The sequence below is a fragment of the Struthio camelus genome, chromosome 3, assembly GCF_040807025.1.
Source record: "Struthio camelus isolate bStrCam1 chromosome 3, bStrCam1.hap1, whole genome shotgun sequence".
Lineage (NCBI taxonomy): Eukaryota > Metazoa > Chordata > Aves > Struthioniformes > Struthionidae > Struthio > Struthio camelus.
In genome coordinates this window covers 78437123-78457203 of record NC_090944.1, presented here as the reverse complement: position 1 = coordinate 78457203, position 20081 = coordinate 78437123, and the positions used below count along the sequence as shown (strand labels likewise).

The 20081-nt window shown below is 38.4% G+C and overlaps 1 protein-coding gene across 18 annotated transcripts in view; it reads left to right on the top strand.

Moving 5' to 3' along the window:
- The window catches only part of ARID1B (AT-rich interaction domain 1B), a 336987-nt gene that overhangs the window by 65984 nt on the left and 250922 nt on the right, over positions 1-20081 (top strand). For all 18 annotated transcript variants that reach the window (XM_068938631.1, XM_068938622.1, XM_068938621.1 and 15 more), the window contains one exon: positions 16665-16811. In XM_068938631.1, coding sequence (XP_068794732.1) covers positions 16665-16811 — 147 coding nt within the window. The remainder of the gene's footprint in view (positions 1-16664; positions 16812-20081) is intronic.

Here is a 20081-nt window from a genome sequence, read left to right as displayed (position 1 = left end):
GGTCTGTTAAAATTTTGAAACTTAAATCTATGTTTATTTGCTCTTTGCCACTGAAATCATGTGCTGCTTTATGGAATGTAGACAAATCCTTTTTCCTTGCTTGAAGGATATGACAGTATAAATCCTCAGTTCATATTTAGGTGTGTGCATCCCCAGTTATGCCAGTACCATTAGTCCTGTTAAGCTCTGTGGGACAATTCGTCTGATTAAAACTTAAAAAGGCATAGCAGTTTACAAAATTGGAAACTGAATAGCATGGAATGAAAATAAATAAGAAAGTGGGTGAGAATGATGTGTAGAAAAGGTTGAGGACTTTGCCAAATTTGTATGGCTTCTTTGGAAATAATATATGTGTTTCTACTGGGACTTATGTTACGGTTTTATTTATAATATAAACTTTAATAAATTATAAGACCTTTATAGTAAGTGCTTTGGATTCATATATTTCATGAATCCAGCTGTAATGTTTTTTGTAAGGTTCTGCAAGGCACTGCACTGCATTGTGTGTCTGCCCTGGTTATGTGCTGAATTTCTTCCCTGCTCCTTTTATATTACTGCACTTGAGAGAGTTTTCACTTGCTAGTTGGAACAGAAGCTGAAGGGGATCTTTAGGAAAGCACAGTCAAGCAGACATAATAAATTTTGAAAGGCATAAAAACCTACCTCCCAATTGAAGGAGGTAAAGATTTACGATACATCATACAAATACTTTTTTTTTTTTTTGATGGAACAAAACTGAGTTCACAAAGCCTTTCTTACTGAAGGGCAGTGAAGGAGCCCCTCATAATGTAACAAGTTGTTTTCTTTTTGACTGGAAGATGAAATGAGATTATTTTCAGATCAGTTACGAGTAACAAAGTGGAAGAAACAAACAGTGCTTTCAAATAGATGCTCATCTAGTTTTTTTTCTTTTGTCTTCCTCTGATATAGAGAGTGGTTACATTTGTGTGCTAATTATTTGATTATATTCCTTTACCTCTCCAGAGACATTTACATACACTGCATTGAATCAGCTTGCCTTTACTCAGGTGAGCAGATCCTCAGCAAAGTGCTTCCCAGAAAGAACGCTGAGGGAGCTAACTAGCATTTAGTTAAAAATTATGTCTATATAGTAGTGTGTTTCTTATGATGTGAAGTTATAAAATCAGCATGTTTTTAGGATTCTCCAGCTGACAGCTTTCTTGAAAAATAAAAATTAAAAAAAATTAAAAAATGTTTTCTAAAAGCTTCCAAATTTCCAGGCTAAACAGAGCATATATCTTTACATTTGAAGATGCTTCTTATCTTAGATTGATAATTTAATGACATTCAGCACATATCAGAGCTGTTGAGAGAATTAGATTATGAAGATTTGTAGATCGCTCTTAACAACATAGACCATTAATTTATCTTACCTTTCTAACATTCCTGATACTTTGAAATGTTTCTTTTTAAAGAGCTGTTATATTTTCTCATAAAGCATTCTTGCTTTCACTGCAAGTGTGTATTTATTACTGCTTCCCTTCTAGGTGAAATGTGATGACATCATCTTTTCCCATCTATTATAAATGTAGTAAAAAGGATACATTTTTGCAAGCACATTACTGCATGGGAGGAAAAGGAAAAAACAGGTGGATGTTGAAAGTATTTTGTAGTAGGGTCTTATCCAATAGAGACTTTCCGTACTGTAACGTAGTGTAGAAATTCTCATGTCTCATCTAAATGAAAATCTTTAATTTCACCTTTTTTCTCCCGAGTAACACTTTTAATACCATTTCCCTCCTTTGTAATAATATTTTTATAGATCTTTGAAGGTGCTTGTGGTTACTGTACTTTCGTAGGTTGTTTGCCTATTGTTACTACTTTGGATGATCTTAGTTTGAATCATAAATGTTTTATTGCATTCTTGGCTTACCAAATTTTTTTTAGATATTGTGATCTCAGTGGGTAAATGATAGCACATGCTGTAGTTCTTTATTTTATCTATTCTCTGTAAAATTACAGCTTTTGAAAGACTCTTGATAACTTTGGACTGAGGGGACTTAGTTTATTTTTACCTCTTGACATGAAAGAAAAAGCTGAGTAGAAGCTGAAGGACTAGAGTGTGAAAAAGCACAGATAAGTTGGAGTAGTGTGTTTTCTAAATCGCTGTGCTGTCTGATGCTCCCATTCCTCCCCATTCTCTCTTTCGCTCAGCCCCCTTTTCTGTGCCTTGAATAATTAAAACGGGTCAGTTTGGCTCCATGTGTTGCTTAAAATACACTGCAAATGAACTGTTAAATGAAACAATAGTATCAGCATAAAAAGCGCAGACCATATTAGGTCTGCGAGGGTAGAAGTGAGCATAGGTTATCAATAAATACCCAAATCAAAGTGAGCTTATTCTATAGATCTATTTTTTCATAGTGAACTAACTGTTTTTGAGCTTCAGTCCCCTTCTCATCACACAGTAATGATCCCAGTTCGTGCTGTTCATGTTTTCTCCTTTTCTTTCTTCTAACTCCCACAGCACAGCTTTTTCAATCCAGCATTCACTGCACATGTTCCAGTCATGAGGTTACAAAGCTGACATTGCAGTCTCAGCAGAGGTTATCTCTTTAAAATTCCCTAAAATTCCCCTTTGGCACATCCAGTTTGGCAGCTGGGTTTCTGTAGGAAACTGATGGAGCCACCCCCTCCCCTTATGTCCTTTATAAAAATAGAAATCTATTAAACCTCTGGCCAGAAGGGCAGATGGGTAAGTGGCTCCCTCCAAAACAGGCAGTGCTTCTTCCTAGCTTTTCTCCCCAGTTTTATACTCTCAGAAAAATCTGATTTATGTATTTCAGAACCAGCTAAGTAGTGAAAATATCTGCTTTTAAAATTGAAACGTCATTTGCCCCTTATTCTTCAGGACATAATTTGAAGCCTTTACCCTGAAAGATTTATACAGCTCTTGAGAAATATTGACCTGTTGTTTGGCGTATTTTAAATAGTTATGCAACTGTAAAATCAGAAGCTTAATTTAAAATTAGAAGCTCATTCCTGAGCAATGCTTTATCCAGTAAAGTAGAACTAGTACTTGGAGAAAGAATTACCAAGCTAAATTGGAGATTTCGATATACCTGCCAAAATACAGAAGTGATCCCTGACCAAATAATATTCAAAACCTAAACCAAACTGGCATCTTCCACTTGCATTTCACGAAATAGCTTTCCTTTCATGCCAAAATTCTCCTGTAATACAGTAGTTATTTGTTTTTCCTTCTTGCAAGGAAGGAAGAAGAGGGAAAATTGTTACACGCCCCACACCCTCTGCATCACTACCACTTTCCCCTTGGGCACCGTCCTGAGTGAGGGCTACAATAACTACTCCGCTACTTTAAAAGGGGAAAATTTTGATGCAGAAGTTAGGTGTTGTGAGTTTGAGCAGGAAACCCCAAAAGCCAGTGTCCTCCGTGAAAGCTGAGAAGAGAGGCTCCTTTTGTAGCTTCGTTTTGGACTGCAGAGTTCTTGTGGTACCTGCATCTTAGAAGTCTCTACTTGTACTATGTTCTGGGGAGCTAAGCCCCCGCATCTGTTACAAATAGGTTATTATAGATTCTTCTTTTTTCTTTTTCTTCTATGTGTGTGTGTATTTGTTAGTCAAATAACACTCTAATGTAATAGTGGTTCTAGGCGCAGGGTCTGCAGTGAGGGTTTCAGACTTGCAGTTGAGTGTCCTAGCACATGCTGGCACATGCAACCTCACAAAGAGCAGTGCAGGGCTCATTGCTCTGGGCTGCTGTTATTTTGTGGATGGGGTGCTTTTTTGGAAGGTGAGAACTGTGGATTTGGATTGACAGGTTGAGGAGGGCCCAGGAAAACGAAAACCAGAAAGTGTAGTTTCATAGCAGCCAAAGTATAGTTTCATAGCAGGTAGCTATGGTGCCACTTCCCTTATATTACCTCTGGGTTCATCTGACCGTGTTGGTTTGTCTCCATGTACTATGCCGGCAGAATGCTGCTCGTTATTTTTCTGCTCTTTTAGTGTGGTAGGGCATGGTACAAAAGGTGAACAACCCCCAGAGCATCCTGATGTCAAAAGAGGGAATGGTGCTTCTCGTGGTGCTTGCTATCAGGAGGGAGCTTTGGTCCCTGGGCCTGGATGGGGAGGAGGTGTGCAGTGGGCATGTCTGAGGCAGGAGCCTGTCCTGCAAGGGAGGAGGAGTTGAGAGGCATGTCTGCACTTAGCGTTTCCTTTAGAATAGTCTTGAATGGCTCGCTCCTGAGAACTTATGCTTTTTGATCACCTTTGGAAGAGCTTAACAGCTTCTCTGCTGGCCCTGTGGAGAACTGCAACACCAACTGCTATTTTGACTCAATCTGCCTGGTGCTTTTGACCTCTCTTTGAGGCTGGGGGCACCTAGGTAGGCCTCTGCTCATCTCTTGGTTGATAGTCAATAGGAAATGACTAGATACACCTGGTACCTCATGCTGAATCTTGTATGACTTGCACAGAGCGTTTCATTTTCTTATTCTGTGTCACCATGTATGTTTCCTTATTTTTATTGAGGAAAGTTAGCTGTGTTTGCTGGCGTGGCCTAACTAGCTATCTTTGAGTCAATCGTGTTGTTCTTTACAGAAGTGAAGCTTCTACCTTGTTGTTATGATTGCAATTTTTACCATTCCTAATTTCCCCACCTCTCATTTATTAAGAGTTTGATTCAGTTTAAATAATTCTATTCGTGTCTTCCTCCACACCCACTGGAATTTGTTAAACAAAAAACCCCCCAGAATTGTTCTAATAAACTAGACTAATAGAAGAATCTGCATGTTTTTTACCAACCTGGGTGAAAAAGCATACTGAATCATGTGAGCACCTGCAATCCATTTCAGTGCAGTTAGATGGGTTTACATAGATTTTCCTTGTTTACCACATGAGTAGAGAAATGCATTTATGTAACTTTAAAAGCCAAAAAAACAAAAAAAAACCCAAATATTGACAGTTGTCTCATGCAGCTTTTTTTTTTTTTTGAAAAGGTTGCTGCTGCTTAACAGCATTTTGTAACCAAAAGTGAGAATTTAGAGGACTGGATATGCAAAGAGCATTCGTCCAGGATGGGACTGATTAGCTTGGAGTGAATTGAGGAAGCTGTGGGGTCCTCGCTTGCATTGCGCAGACAACTTTAATCGCCTGTCCGAACAAGCCTAAGTCTGGGTCCCTTTTGTATTTAGCAGTGTAAGACCTGGGCTACCTTCATTACACAAAAGCAAAATGAATTATCGAGTTTCTTGCCTGTCTGTTACTTTTGGCAAAATGTAACTGCACCAGGCAGCTCCCACCATTCCTTACAATCTGGATGTCTTGGAGTAAAATGTTAAAACAAAGTTGATTGGTTTCTTTGTTTTTAACTGAAAGATTTCCTCTTAATGCAGCTGTTTTGTCAAAAGACACTCTTCTAGACTTTACAGTTTGGAGGTATTGAATGCTTCTGATGGATCCTTTAAAGTGTTTTAAAGTGCATAATTGGGGCACTTGAGCATAAAACTACAATTATACACTTGTGTGTTAATTTTGTGTACAGATAGATGTGACTTTGGTCTGGCCATAAATAAGAAGGAAGCATTTTACTGCAAGTATAAGAGCTTGTTTTGTGAATGGTTAAACAAAATAGGTGTTCAGATAATAGCCTGAAACGACCAGACTTGTATGGGTTTGTGGGTTTTTTTGTTTTTTTTTTTTGTTAAAGCTTTCAAGAAAGGGAAGGAACATGCATGGATGTACAGGACATGCTTGAATGCCTTGAAAGAATAGCAGGTATTATAAAGATTGACTGATAGAGCACAATATTTGAGTTAAGCTTAGCTGCAACATTAGTTTAAAAAAAAAAAAAACGAGAAAGCTCATAGGTTGGCATAGAATAAATGAACTTGATGTTTGATTCTTCACATTTTAAGTGAACTATTTTCAATTATGCAAAACAGGTCATTTTTAATGAGTAATGTTATGACTATAAAGTTTCTTGTTTGTTTTTCTGTTGTATCTCTGATATTTTTTGAGCTTACTATTACGTAAATTGGATTATCTGTATCCAGATACTTACATTTAGCTCATGTTTCAAGGACTTACTTGTGGTAACTGATACGAGGAATAATTTACAATAATCATCTTATTTTGAGTATAATGAAAAATGTAATTATTTAAGGATATATTATGTGCTATATGGTTTCAGCTATGAATTTGTAAGATTGATGTCTTTGATGTTTCTGTCAGGGTTCTTTTGATGTTTTGCAGTGCTAAGCAATAGGTCAAATTAAATAATAGAAATGGAATAATTCAAATATCTAAACCCTGTGACTGCAACGAGGGGTTTAAAATTTTTCTTTTAAAAATACTTGCAGCAATATTTGAAGTCATAGCTATATTACAGTTGTAAGATGTAGCATTCGGACCATTATGTAAGTACTCTTCTTTAAGAGGCTGACTTCTTTTTTCAATCTGTTCCCAGTAGAGAGAGGGAAAGAAAAGCCCAGGAAAGATTTACCTCTTCCTCTCTGTCTTGTTGCTGATGCTGTTTGGCGAAACTCTAAAGAAGGGTTTTGGATAAGAATCATTTTACTTTTTTTTTTTTTTTTTTAGGCAAACACTCTGGAGTACTTATGTTTGCTTATGTCAGCTGGAACATTGTTGTGAGGGACTGTACCACAGGAATGGGATCCTGACCTTAGGCAGTGTGTTTATTATCATCCTGCACAGCATTATGCTGGGCTGGTAGAGTTAACGTAGTCAAATTTCTTTATGCGCTTGGTTCAGCCAGGCACTCTGTTTGCCTCAGAACTCCTTGCTATGGGGAATTTTTAGTCTCCAGATGAAAAGTGTGGTTTAGATCTTGCTGTAGTAGAAGAAACTAGCAGAATTTGGACTGTATAAATGACTAAATTTGTCACAGAAATTGCTGAGCCTAAACGGTAGCTGTGGGAGGTAATGCCTTTGCCTTTTGTGTGTTGACCTCCTGTGCTGTGGACACTAGTTGGGCATTGAAATCTGTAATGAGAACACAAAGAGCTGTAAATCTGTTCTCCCACTGAATGTGTACGGCAAGATTTTCACTAGAGCGTGTGATAGCCCGTAGAAGAGCAGAGCGCTAGTGCTGGAGGTGACTAGCCGTGCTTGCAGCAGCGCGCTGCTCCGCTGCCTCAGTGGGTCGCTGCCCGCTGAGCTGGGGGGCGTCCGGTCACAGGGCTCCGGGCCAAAGGACGAGGAGTCCCCTGTTGAACCCCCAAATTTGGCCATGCCCCTTGGCCCTTAACTTTTGTGCGGAGACACTAAATTAAGGTATGTTTATAGCAACTCCGCATTGTTAAATCCTTTACCTTTACCATGTTTCTCGGGGAACGCCTGGCCCCAGAGGATGGAAGAGTCGAAACCACAGTTCTGCAGCATCAAAAGCTTGAGGTCATCCATCTCCCTGCACGGCGCAGCCCAGAGTGCCCAAGCAAACCCACTGCTTTCTTTCCCCGTTCTTGTCACCGGGGATAGTCATGTGGACCATTTTGTGGGGGAGAGAGAGGGCTAAGGAGGAAAGGAGAAGAAAAGCAGCCACAAAACAGAGAGTGCTGTGAAGGCCTATGAATCCCGGTAGTCTAGTGGAACGGCACTAATCTGGGTAGGAAGAGCAGAAAGGCCTGGGTTGCTGAAGAGTACACAGCACTGTTCCACATGGAGAATATTTTGTATTCTTCTCTTGCTGTTTTTAAGAGGTACAGTGAAGTGCTCTGAAAGATCTCAGATGATTTAGCTCTGAAATCCATCAAACTTTTAGATACGGTAAGGGCAGTGTTCATCAAGACTGATAACTTTGGAGGAGTGTACGAATGACTTAGAAAGCATCTTCTTCCTGCCTTGAAAGATATTGAAGGAAAAAAAGAAAGCTCAAGGATGTGCAAGTTATTGGGGGAGCAATGGGAAACAGGGTGTGTGTGTGTGTGTTTTTTTTCTCTCACTACTGCAATTAAATAAGAATACTATGTGCCTGGCAAAATGGTGAGTGAAAGCCACTATATAGAGGGGATCTCCAGTAGTTCAGAGTTTGGAGTCTCTCTGTATATGTATGTACACAAATTGAGATTTACTCGTGCCATCAGACTCCCCTGCTATTTAAACAGGATGAGTCCTGTACCTCTCATTTGTGTTCCTTACTTTTGAAGGTTTAAATGGCACCCCAGAACTTGTCTGAAGAGAAATGTTTATATGAGTGTGCCTGTTCCTTTTTTTTTTTAACTATATTATTGTTATTTAAGAAATAGTGGTCAAAACTGTAAATGCTCTGTTTTCTGGAGAATAAATGGCAAATACAGAATTTGGGGACCGAAGACTGTTATGTAGTCTGTTCATTACAGTCAGTCATAGATATACATGAAGTGCCCTGTGATAAATTATTTCTGTTGTTATATGATTAAAAATTAGATTTAACATTAAGTTTTATATTTTCTGTAAGTAATAGCTGACATTTCATAGATGAATTTCGTGCTATTAATGCTGGGCAGGATGAGGTTTCTTATATGATCTTTACTGAAGCACCAACCATGAGAGACATCGTAGGGATCAGGTGAAGCTGTCTTTCATTGTGGCAGTTCTGATGTGCGTTTGTTATGTAGGTTTGTACAATAGAAATCAAATACTTAAGTAGATTGCATGATTCCTTTTAATTGTTTGGATCATCTAAAAAAAAGGAAGGTAAAGTATAAGAATGATACCTTATCTGAGTTGTCATTTAAGTGTGTGTGTGTGTGTGTATATGCAGTAAGATTTTTTCTTAATTTTAATACGATAAGTCAAAGTAGCACTTTTCAAATTTTTATTGCAAATTTTCAGTCTTCTGATGATGCTGATCTGAGAGGATCGACCCCCTTAAAGAAACCTCTTACTAGAGTTTAGCGTGTTTTCATCCCTTAATTTGCAGAAGGACCAAAATTATTTCCTTTGTGTTAGCATGAACTGTAATGCAATATACAAATCAACAACATCACGCTGTTGTATGGGGAAAAGATTCTTCCTATTGTTTTTAGACTCAACTGTTTATCTCTTCCCTTGAAATTAATTTTAGCTCATCCAAAACATGCAAATTTTCTAGCCCCATTTTTTTTTTCTTTTTGTTTGCTGCTTTTAGTGGAAGGTGGAAGTGGGAGGTGGTTGTGATATTGGCATAGATTTAGCATTTACAGCAGAGGTAGTTTTCATCAATTCCTGACAAGGGAATCAAAGTGTTCTTTTTTGGAAGGAGAGATATTGCTTTGCCTTATAAATGATTGACTATTTTGTGGTAGTAGTCTTTATTTATTTGGCTCTCATCATGAAGAATAGCAAACTTATTCAAAATCTCAGTACATCAAAAATATGTCAATACATAAAACATAAGTACTATACCATACTATGCTCTATGCAAAAAAACTATGTTAATAAGATGTGAAGGTTGCACAGCTAAGAAGTCAGAAAACATAAATGATAAGATTCGAGCAGCCACATTAACTGAGCCGCATTTCACATCCTCTATATTTTATGAAATGCCTTTGACAACATAAATCAGAAATAGAAGGTACTATATATGTGCAACATGGCTCAGTTACTGTTGCTTTTGGAACCTTAACATCTATGTTTCCTAACTGGAGAGGGTTTTTTTTTTAATTATGTAATCTTAGTAGTTTTTTGCATTCTATTTTTTATAGTTTCTCTTTTTTAAGAGAGGAAAATTTCCTGTACTAATAATGGGTTAGCTCATGTTGCTGTGATTTTTAAACGACAGTTAAAGGCAGTGTGTAGAGAGCACCTCATGACAGGTATGTATTTGATGCCATAGGCATTGCTGTGGCAACTAGTGTAATCGCACTGTTGTGCCCTTTTTTTGAGGGAAAGGAGGCTATAGACATGTGTCTGAAGTCCTGTTCCTCCTGTCCTGCACATCAGAGTAGTATAGGGTATGACTGCATTGCAGACTGCAGTGTATTGTAAAGATACTTGAGCTACCTTTTTAAACAAACTGGCTCGTGTACAAGAGGCCGTCTGTCCACAAGAGTGTGGATCTCCATGTGACCTAATTCACCCTGCTACAGGGCAAGGCAAATTAGCCTAGCATGGATTTCAGTGTAGGCTGCTTCCAATAACTGAGCTAGTTTGCAAATCTGTGTACTGCACTGCAGTCTTCAACATGGACATGCATTTAATGACTCTGCAAAATCTGTACCTTGTAAGTTCTGGAATCAGGATTATTTGTGCGGTGACATAGAAATATGCTTTTCAGCCTTGTGCTTCATTGCTCTGGGTCACAGGGTGGGCCAATATCAGGCCCAATGTTAATATTTTAAAGGATCTTAATAAAATTTTAAAGTTCATACTTCAACATAAAGTCAGGCAGTCTAGGAAAGACAGTAATACAGGTTTAACATTGTGACCAATGTATTGTCAAAAGGTCAAAGCTAAGTGATAAGAAATAAGAGAATATATGAATAAAATACCTTAATATCAGGACTTCTGATTTACTTCTGATTAATAGTCTTGACGTTAGTACAGAGCTTTTTACTTAGTTCCTTTCGAGAATTTTTTTTTCCTCACTGAATGAGAAGGATTTGCAGCCTTCATAAAGACCATATGTGCGCAAGCACGCTGGGGTTGGACACAGTGCTTTGGGAAAGGAGAGCACCATGTACTAGCTATGGTAGAATCTTTACTGCCGCTGGGTGTGTGCCAAAGGATTTTCCTATGCTGTAAGCATATTATACTTTTTCCCTCTTTCTGTAATCCAGTTAAACGTACCAGTAAAGGGCTGTACTTACATTAACTGGAAAGTTCTAAATATGAACTAATTTTTAATAAGTAAATAAAAGGGTTAGTTTTCCCTTATACCTTTCTACTCAAAAGTATGAAGAAATGCATGGTTTGAATGTTTGGGGGAAAATATTTATATTTTCACAGAAGTCTGTCTTTGGAAATTTAAGAGCAAAAGAGCAGAAGTTTCAGAAATTTACTTAAGTTTTATTTGAGGGTTTAATGGGAACTGTGTGACAACCTTATTTATCACTGAAGTGACTACTGTAAAATTAAAAGAATTAGAATTAAATCTGGATATAATTTTTTTTTTTTGACTGCAGGAGTGTGCTCTTTTAATTCCTAGAGTGAAGTACCAGGTGGATACATATATATATATTTTTATTATTTTTTTCTGGGAATCCTGGTCAGTATATATTTTGTAGTTTAACTTCTATCTATTAGCACAATATGGTTTAAGACTTCTGAACTGTGCTGTTGCCTGCTAGTGAATTTATTTGATGTCTAGCTTCTTCTTTGGGAGGCATCTAGATTGAAGGGAGAAGCAATAACCAGTGTTGCCAGGGCTCTTTCCTTGCTGTTAGCATATCATGGTGACTGAGATGGTCAGGTAGGGCCCAGACTTATTTGGCAGAGATTTTTGTGATAGCGGACTTGTAAAGGTTCTTCCATTATTGACTGGCTCTAACCTTTAGGATGGTTTTAAAATGCAGTAACAGCATATTGCTGGTATTATTAGTGTGTACCTATGCTAACACACTAATTCTGTTACATTTTAATTTTTAAAATTATTATAATGACTGTAATGCTGTCTAATGATCCTTCTCCTTTGACATCAGTTATGGATTATGCATGCAAAAATTGCTTAAAACTTCCATTACTATCGAGGTATTACCTGGACAAAGAATGTCTGCCGCAAGCCCCCTTGTTCAAGCAAGAATTAAAGATAATGGGCGAAGTTATAGGTTTAATTGGATTTCTCCCACCTCTTCATTCTGGCTGCCAATTTCATTCCTCTTTTATTCTTATCCTTTCTTTCTTAGCAGCCAGAGTGGTTTAATCACTGATGGTCAGTCATACTTCACTCAAAATAATGCTATTTGCACTGTGCAAGTCAGATAGGAGCCAAAGTAATTATTGCAGCTTCTGTGCTTACCTAGAAATAAATTCAAACTGGGATCTGTTCTCCCTGTACTGTCCAAAGAATTTAGGTATTACCACAGGCCCACTAAAGCTTTCCAAATTCTGATCTCCTGTGTTGTGTGGGCTACAAAGATCGTGCATCTAAGAGTGAAAGGGAAGGAGGGATTGCCTTGTGAAGAAAAATGGTGCTTGGGTCATTCACTCCAAGCACAGTCAGTAATTGGCTTCAGATTTGTTTTGTTCTGGGGAGATTTTAATTAAGCTTTTTTTTTTATATGCTGTTTAATAAACATTGGTCCATAAGCGGTATCTTGTGATCCCCATCTGTAAAGCAGGAGGATTAATTTGCATGTTGTTGTTTATTATTTATTTAAGTAGCAACAGAAATTATACTGAGTGTTTTACTAAAGCAGTGGTGGTTGATCTCTGCACTGGAGAATATGGTGTCTAAAAGTACATGTAGCATGAGCATTATTTTTTTTTATTTTTATTTTTTTTAACAGCCTGGGTTGGGAGAACATGGAGGAGAACTCTAACATAAACTGCTGTTATATAAGGTCAGGAAAAAAGCCCAGTACTCTTTTTTACAATAGTGCGCAGAAGTAGATTGGTAGGGATAACATTTAAGAAATTGGAGTAGTCTCCCAGCTTCTAGCAATCACAGTTTTGCAGTCTCTTTAGGTTGCTTCATTTTGTTCCTTGCAGACTTTATTTTCATCATTTTATCTCAGGAGATAAATATGTACTGTAAAGAGGTAAGTAGAAGATAGGAATGACTATATTGGGTTTGATATGGGTATCGTGCAGTCCCTGAAGAAGGCTTCAACTGAATGCCTAGAGAAGAGCAAGAACAAAGCAAGGATATGATGCTTCCCTCTAAAACTCTTCAAGCCTCCAGCAGTTTTCAGCTCAGGGACTTCCTGAGCCAGATGTCTCTACGTATTTGGTAACCCTCAAAGGATCTGTCTTTTATGAATGGGTGTAGTCTTCACTTTGAGCCCATGTAAACTTTCAGCATTCAAAACATCCTTTGGCAAGGAGTTTCAGACGTATGCTAGGTCCATGACTAGAGAACTTACCTGCCTTTTGTTTTGAAGTTTTCTTCTACCAGCTTCATTTGGTGCCTCCTAATTGTTGGGTTGGGCATTATGATTTTGTAGCTTTCTGTCACATTCTCACTTCATTGTCTCTTTTCCAGACTTGAAGAGTTCTAGCTAATTATTCTCTTTGGATGGAGATTGTTTCATGCCTTTGGTCATTCTTGTTGCAATTCTCAGAACCTTTGTGTTTGACCCCTTCAGATAAATCTAAGAAGTGTACAGAGTGCAACTTTATTTGCAAAAGCCATGTTGATGTTTCCTTATTCTGGTCTTCCTCTTGCTTGTACTGATTTATCTAGAACAGTCATCAGTCCTTTACAGTTTTAAATTCATCAGATCTCTTCTTTTTCTAAAAGCCATAATCCAGGTACCAAAGCAGCTCTAAGTTACATGTTACACACCAAGATTAGTAATACAGCTATTTCTTTCTTGAGCCCATTTAGACCTATGGGGTGATACCATATGGTCCTGAACATTACTTGTCAGTTTTCTGCATGGTCTCATCGGTTTCAGATATGCTCTTTGAGTCCCTCCCAAAGGGTTCCAGCATGGGAACATCCCAAGATTTTTCCATGGTGCACTACAGTGCAAAAAAGTCATCAGGCTTCTCTCTGACGACCCTATTTTCTCTGAATTTCCTTTTATACCATGATCATCACTTGGCACGTCAGACTGTATGGTAGACCTCCTGCTCCTGATGTGTTTGAAAAATGATTTATTACTCATCTGATTCCCTCCCCTAACTGTTCCTCCAGCTCTTTCTGGCCTGCCTTATTTCATTTATTGCACTTAAAGTGCTAGAGTTTATATAATCTTGTCTGTTTTCTTCCCTTTGACTTGATTTTTGGCTTTTTGAAGGATGGCTTTTTGCTTCTAGTAACCTGCTATGAGCCATGTTGATGTCCTTTTGGTCTTCTCAGGCCTTTCTTAATAGGTGGTGAACACCTGTTCTGTGCTTGTCATGTGCTGGTGGTTAAGCAGCTTTGATGCTGCCAGTCAGGTTTTAATTCTCTAGCTGTCTATTATGATTTCCTTTTAACAAGATTTCCCCTTTTTTATGTAGTTACACTTTTTGAAGTTAAGCATAAGTGTAGTAGCCCCTTTAGTTTTTGTTGCTCCTGTAGGGATGCTCAGTTGAAGTGCGTTATGGCCACCGATACCTAGTGGTTCTGCAACAGAGAACTGGATTACTCAAGCTGCTCAGGACTAAGCCAAGCGCCGTGCCTCCTCGTGTAGGCACCTGGACTGGCAGCTCTGTAGAACAACAACCTTTGGCGGTTATCTGATACCTTGGTATCTGCATTATATTCCACTTGCTCAGTCTGCATGCGATTTGTAGAAATCTCTCTTTACTGTTTTTATTCCTTGCCTTTGCTGATCTCTCTCAGTATGGTGCTGTTGGGGTCACCATAGTCTGGCCATGCATGACGGTCCCAGTGCTTGTTCATGCTGAACCAGATCCATGTGGTTTGTAACTCCAGATCTCTGCTGCTCCTTGAGGTGGGGTTGTCTTTCAATTTGTTTCTAAACTCACTGTGGCATATAGTGGTGCCTCACTGTCAGATATCTTCCCTGTGTGTTTGATGTCCCAAGATGATACAAAATAGCGTCCCACTAAGTGTCTCCGTTTTACCAATGTTCCACTATGACTGCTCTGTCAGTGCTTTTGTTTGAGGTTTGGTTTTCTAGTGCTGCAGATTTTCCTTCTATTCCCACTCTTTATATGTTGCTTGAACTATGTGTTCTCCTAAACCCTTCTCTTCAGTTAGAAATCAAGAAAGTGAATTTTTAAGGTGCCAGCAACCTTGTTCCTATGTTCAAGTGAGCTCCAGCTCTCCTGTACAAATATCATTATTCCAGAAATGCTCCAGTTCCTGATGAATCTGACTTCTTGCTCCTACACCATCTTGTCAGCCAGGCATGTAAACTGTATCTCGCCTTCTCACTCCAGTAGCCCATATTTTGCTGTCAGGATCTCTTTCCTTTTCTTCCTCATGTTACTGGGACCCAGATGGACCACAACATAGGCTTCTGCTCAGTATTTCCTAGGAATCGGTCCAGGCTCTGTGACCTTTGCAGCTGACAGGCAAATCACCATGTGGTTTGCTGTTGGATCCCAAACTCCAGCTGTCTGTTTGCCTGATGATAGTTCCAAGAAAGCCATTTTGGTCTGCATTTTAACTGGTTCATCTGTACATGAACAGAGGAGAGGGTATATATCAAAAGGGGTTAATTTGGTCACACAGGCATCTCAGTTGCCTGTCACATGGTGGTGAAGGGAATTGAAGTGCAAGCAAAAAAAAAAAAAAGTGCAAGATTAGGGTTACAGCGCTGATATTGAGAGTTAGCAAGAGGTATGGCTATCAACTTCTGCAAAGTAATAGGAAAAAAATTAATTTGTGATAGTAAAAACAACAGCTCATTCTTACACATAGAATATTAAACACGTGTAAATTTGACTTTATTATTGCCTAGCAAATATTGCTGAATGAATGTAATCAGTTAACCTTAGGCAGAACGGGCATGTATTTATATGTTCAGTAAACAGATTTCTCTATATATCAGAGATTCAGTAGGAACAATTTAGATAACTAAGTATTGGTAAATAGTACCGTTTCAGATATCCTCATTTGTCCAAGATATTTGCAAAGGACAGAGAAGCTCAGGACCTGTGAGAAATCCATCCTAGAAGAGAGAGGTCCTGTGCTGTGTCTATCGTCTGAAATAATCTGAAATACCAGTGTTTGGTGCGGGGGTGACACACAGGTGCCTAAAATAGGGGCAATATAGATACAGTATTGAGAGCTTGTTGAAAGTCTGCTTTTTCAAATATTGCAAGAAAATGTCTATGCCTATTGATACAGGGCTTACAAACTAAATTGACACAAACATTTCCTCTGACAAAAATCTTGCTTTTGGTTATAACTTAAATTCTCTGTGTATTATTTTTTACGTTGTATGATACATGTGCTGATTTGTCCATTAATAGGACTGGTAGCAGGTTATTTTATTGTGCACTGTTCGGTTGAGTCCATAGTTCTGTTTTCTCCAAAAGATGTAGTGGAGCAAGGGAGAAGACTGAGAAAGATTGAACTTGACAAAAACAAAAAACTACCCAACCACAAGTTTTTTGTGGAAAGCTTAAACATATGTGAATGCACAAAATTTAATATCTGAGGATTCTTGGCAAAAGATTTCACAAAAAATAGTACCTTATTCCTCTGCAAAAATGACATTTTTCTTTCAAAGCCTATTTTAGAGTTATGCCTTCTTTCCATGGTTCTACTTTTGGGTCAACACATCAAAATAATTCCTCTGTAGATTTGCCTGAGAAGTGTGCCTGTGGAGAACAAACATATTTAAAATAACTGTTTCTGTATTTTGAGAATGGATATTAAGAGATTGGGATGTTCAGAAGTGTAGCATTTTCCTTAGATGCTCTTCTGAAAAGAGAAACTATATAGAGCGCTCAGGCTGATGTGCTGCAAGAGGATCTAAGGACTTGTATTTACTATTGAGTGAAAGAGTAGGACTGTCGGGTCAGGTTTATAGCTGAGGATACCACTCTCATTCAGGTTAGCATACAGCTGTAACCTAGCTCGGCTTCCTGTCATCCTGTGTCTTGACTCATGTATTTGCTTTGCTTGGCTCTTCTAACAGATACCACCTCAGTATGGTCAGCAAGGTGTAAGCAGCTACTGCCAGCAGGGCCAGCAACCATATTACAACCAGCAGCCGCAGCCTCAGCATCTGCCACCCCAGGCACAGTATCTGTCACAGGCCCAGCAGAGGTACCAGGCGCAGCAGGTAAGCGCAGTCTTCCGTTGCTTGCAATCACCTTGGAGCATGAAATAAAAACGTTCTGTGTGAGAACAAACAAAAGCCAACCCCACCTCACCCCACCCCACCTCTTTACAAGATAGCACAGTTGAAATCAAAATTAAATAAAAGCAGAATCAGACAACATCTTTCTGAAAAGTCTTGGGGTATGTACAGCAAATATACATGCACATACTTTCAGGTTTTCTTTTCATGAAGCTTTTTTGAATAAAGCCAACTTATATACCCCAGCAACTATTAATTCTTTTATTTTTAAAAAGAAGTAGCAGTTTCTTGATCAGATGTTAGTGAAGGCTGGAGATTTTCGATTTTCTTTGTGTTTTGTTCTGTTTTCCTTTCATACCCTTTTTTTTTTTTTTTTTTGGAGGCAGATGCTGTTGATAGCTCCTGCATCTAATATGGTCACCGTTTTCTTTTTATTTTGTTTCATTTTTGAGGAGGATAGAGAAGTTCAAAACCTTCTGGAGCTGCTTTGTCAAGCGAGTTGCTTAAGACGTGTTTTTAATTGATATTAAAAGTATGAAATTGAGTGTTTTCAGTTTGCACATCCAGTTAGTTAAACTGCATAATGCAATACTCATTGCAGTTCTTGATTAGTGTTTTATATGCCAGCCAATAAGTGATTTTGTTTTTAAGGAAGATCAGAAGCAGCAGTATATGGGTCTACTTCCTGGAGCTTGAAAAATACCCAAATTTTATGTACTGAACAAATCTTGGGTATCCATAGTTCATATAGCTGTACGTGTAGGCTGAGTTTTATCCAGTCTCAGCTCTCTTAATCAAAGGGAGTGGTCTGGAAATGGAAGGATGAAACTAAAGCATACTCACCATCTTGGGAAATCTAGCAAAAGTGAGTTGCTCAAGGCTGGTTATTAGTGGAAGCATCATCACTTTCTGCAGGTCAGTGGGGAATTCTGTCAGGCTTGGTTGATTAACATTTTAGAATAGTGCTGGTACAACGTAGAAATCTTAACTGTATAAATAGTGTGTAAAACAAACTAACAAAAGGTGCCGTAAGTAGCAGTGATACAGGATGCTCCCCCCCTTTGATTTTAAAGCAAAGTTATGATAATTTGACTGTGTGATTGCATGTTAATTTTTCTTCATCTACATTTTAAAATTCCACTGAGAATTAACTTTTTTCATTAAAATGCTGGATCATTTACGAAACAGAATTAATTGTATCTGTGATATTCTTGAAAATGTCACCTCTTTCCACCTTTTGGTTTATATGTAACTGTGACTTTAAAGACTGCAGTTTTGTCTTTTCATTTAATTTTCTTCTTTTTTACTTGGCATTAAACGCCTGGTTTCTTTACTACTTGTATATATTGTGTATAGGCATCTTGGTAGAGTCTTAGCAGGTTAAGTCCTAATAGTACAGCCTATGAAATAGTAGTAGGGCTCTTAATTTCTAAGGAAACACAGCTCCTCTCATATGCGCGTATCACAGTTTGTAAAATGAAGTTGTTCGTTGCTGTCCTGGACACCTCATCATATTTTATGTATTGTCAGTTGAATGGATTGAGCATTTCAGCTTTACAAATACCTGAGACGTGCTGACTCTGCAGAACGACATAAGAGATAACAAGATACTGATTTATCTGTTAATGCATGTTCCAATTAGGTAATTTTTTGCCCTCATATCCGGTAAAGTGAAGGTTTGTGCAGTGAAGTAAAGGATATCATAGAAGAAGGTAAAACTGAAATGAGAGGAAAGCCTCCCATATATTACAGATTGCCTAGAGCTGAGGCGAAGAGGAAGGCAAGGAGATTCGGAGGTAGGAGAAAATATCAGCCCCCCTTTAGTCAAACAGCTTCACTGAGGATTTGAGGGTAGATTGGGCGAGTGTCTAGATCTAGGCTTAGCATGACACTATTGGCTTAAGTTCAGCAGGCATCTTTGCCTGAATCTACACATTCATATTATACATCAGCTCTTCATGTACATCAGCCTGGCGTTTGGTACGCTTTGGTGTGGGAATCACACTGGAAATCATTCATGGCTTGTGACCAGTTGCCTTCTTCAGTAGTGACCAACCTTTACTAAATTTCGAACTCTAATCCCAGGGTCTGAACTATACAGGCTTCTTCAGGAATATTTATATGTCGAGGTGACTGTTTTATATAGATTAAAAAAATCAACTGCAGATACTGAAAAAGACAGTATTCCTTCAAACCTTGGGACTTGCTCCTTTTCTTTTCCCCTTCTCCAGACTGGTTCCATGGCTGCTTTTCCCCTTTCTCAAGAAGACTTATTGGGCTGAACGCCCCCTCTATAATGTTCCTCTGTAAAACTTCACCACTGTGTTCTTTCTCGCTGTTCGGGAACTGCTAATCTAGAGACCAAATTCCTAAATCAAAAGGAGTTGAAGTCTATTCTTTTGAAACTTCAACAGCAGTGTTCTTTCTCTGTTGATGACCCAAGGTACGATTACTGTGAAGTGGTAAGTAGTCAGTGCAGGAGGCAAAAATTAATACTGGCAAGAATTTGTGAGTGTGTGTCAAATTCTGCTGCTGAGACATTTTTTAAATCCTCTCTGCTTATATGAGATTATTTTTTGAAAAATCATTTAAAAATTATGGTTGATTAAAATTTTAGCAAAAGAAATAGGAGTAGATACGTATACGGTTTTAAGAGTTTAAGGGGTAGAATTCACTGAGTTTGATATATTGTGGAGCCTTAAGAACAGAAGGCTCAGGGAAGATCTTATTGATATTTACCACTGCCTAATCGGAGGATGTGGAGAGAGCAGAGCTGACCTTTTCTTAGAGGTGCACGGTGGGAGGATAAGAGGCAATGACACAGGCTGGGACATGGGAAATGCCAACTCAATAAAAGAAAAAACAATTTTAACATGAGAGTTTTCAGACATGGGAAGAGGGGTCCAGAGAGGCTATAGAAATCTCCAGCCTTGGAGATGCTCAGAATTTGTCTAGACAAGGTGCACAAGCAACCTGTTCTCACTAGACTTGCTTTAATCAGGAGATTTGACTGGATGACTTCTCTCTGAAGGTTTCTTCAAACCTACACGATTCTGTGATGCTGTGATTTAATCTTGGTTTTGAGTATTCAAAATATAATTTAAAAATAAATGATGAAATCATATTATACCTGGTGCACCAGTTACTCTGTCTTTCCTTTTTTCCTCATACTCTTAAAAAAATCAATATTTCCTGTTTAGATAATTTTGTTAATTGGGAAGCATAAGGCAAAGCCCCCTATCCGTCATCCAA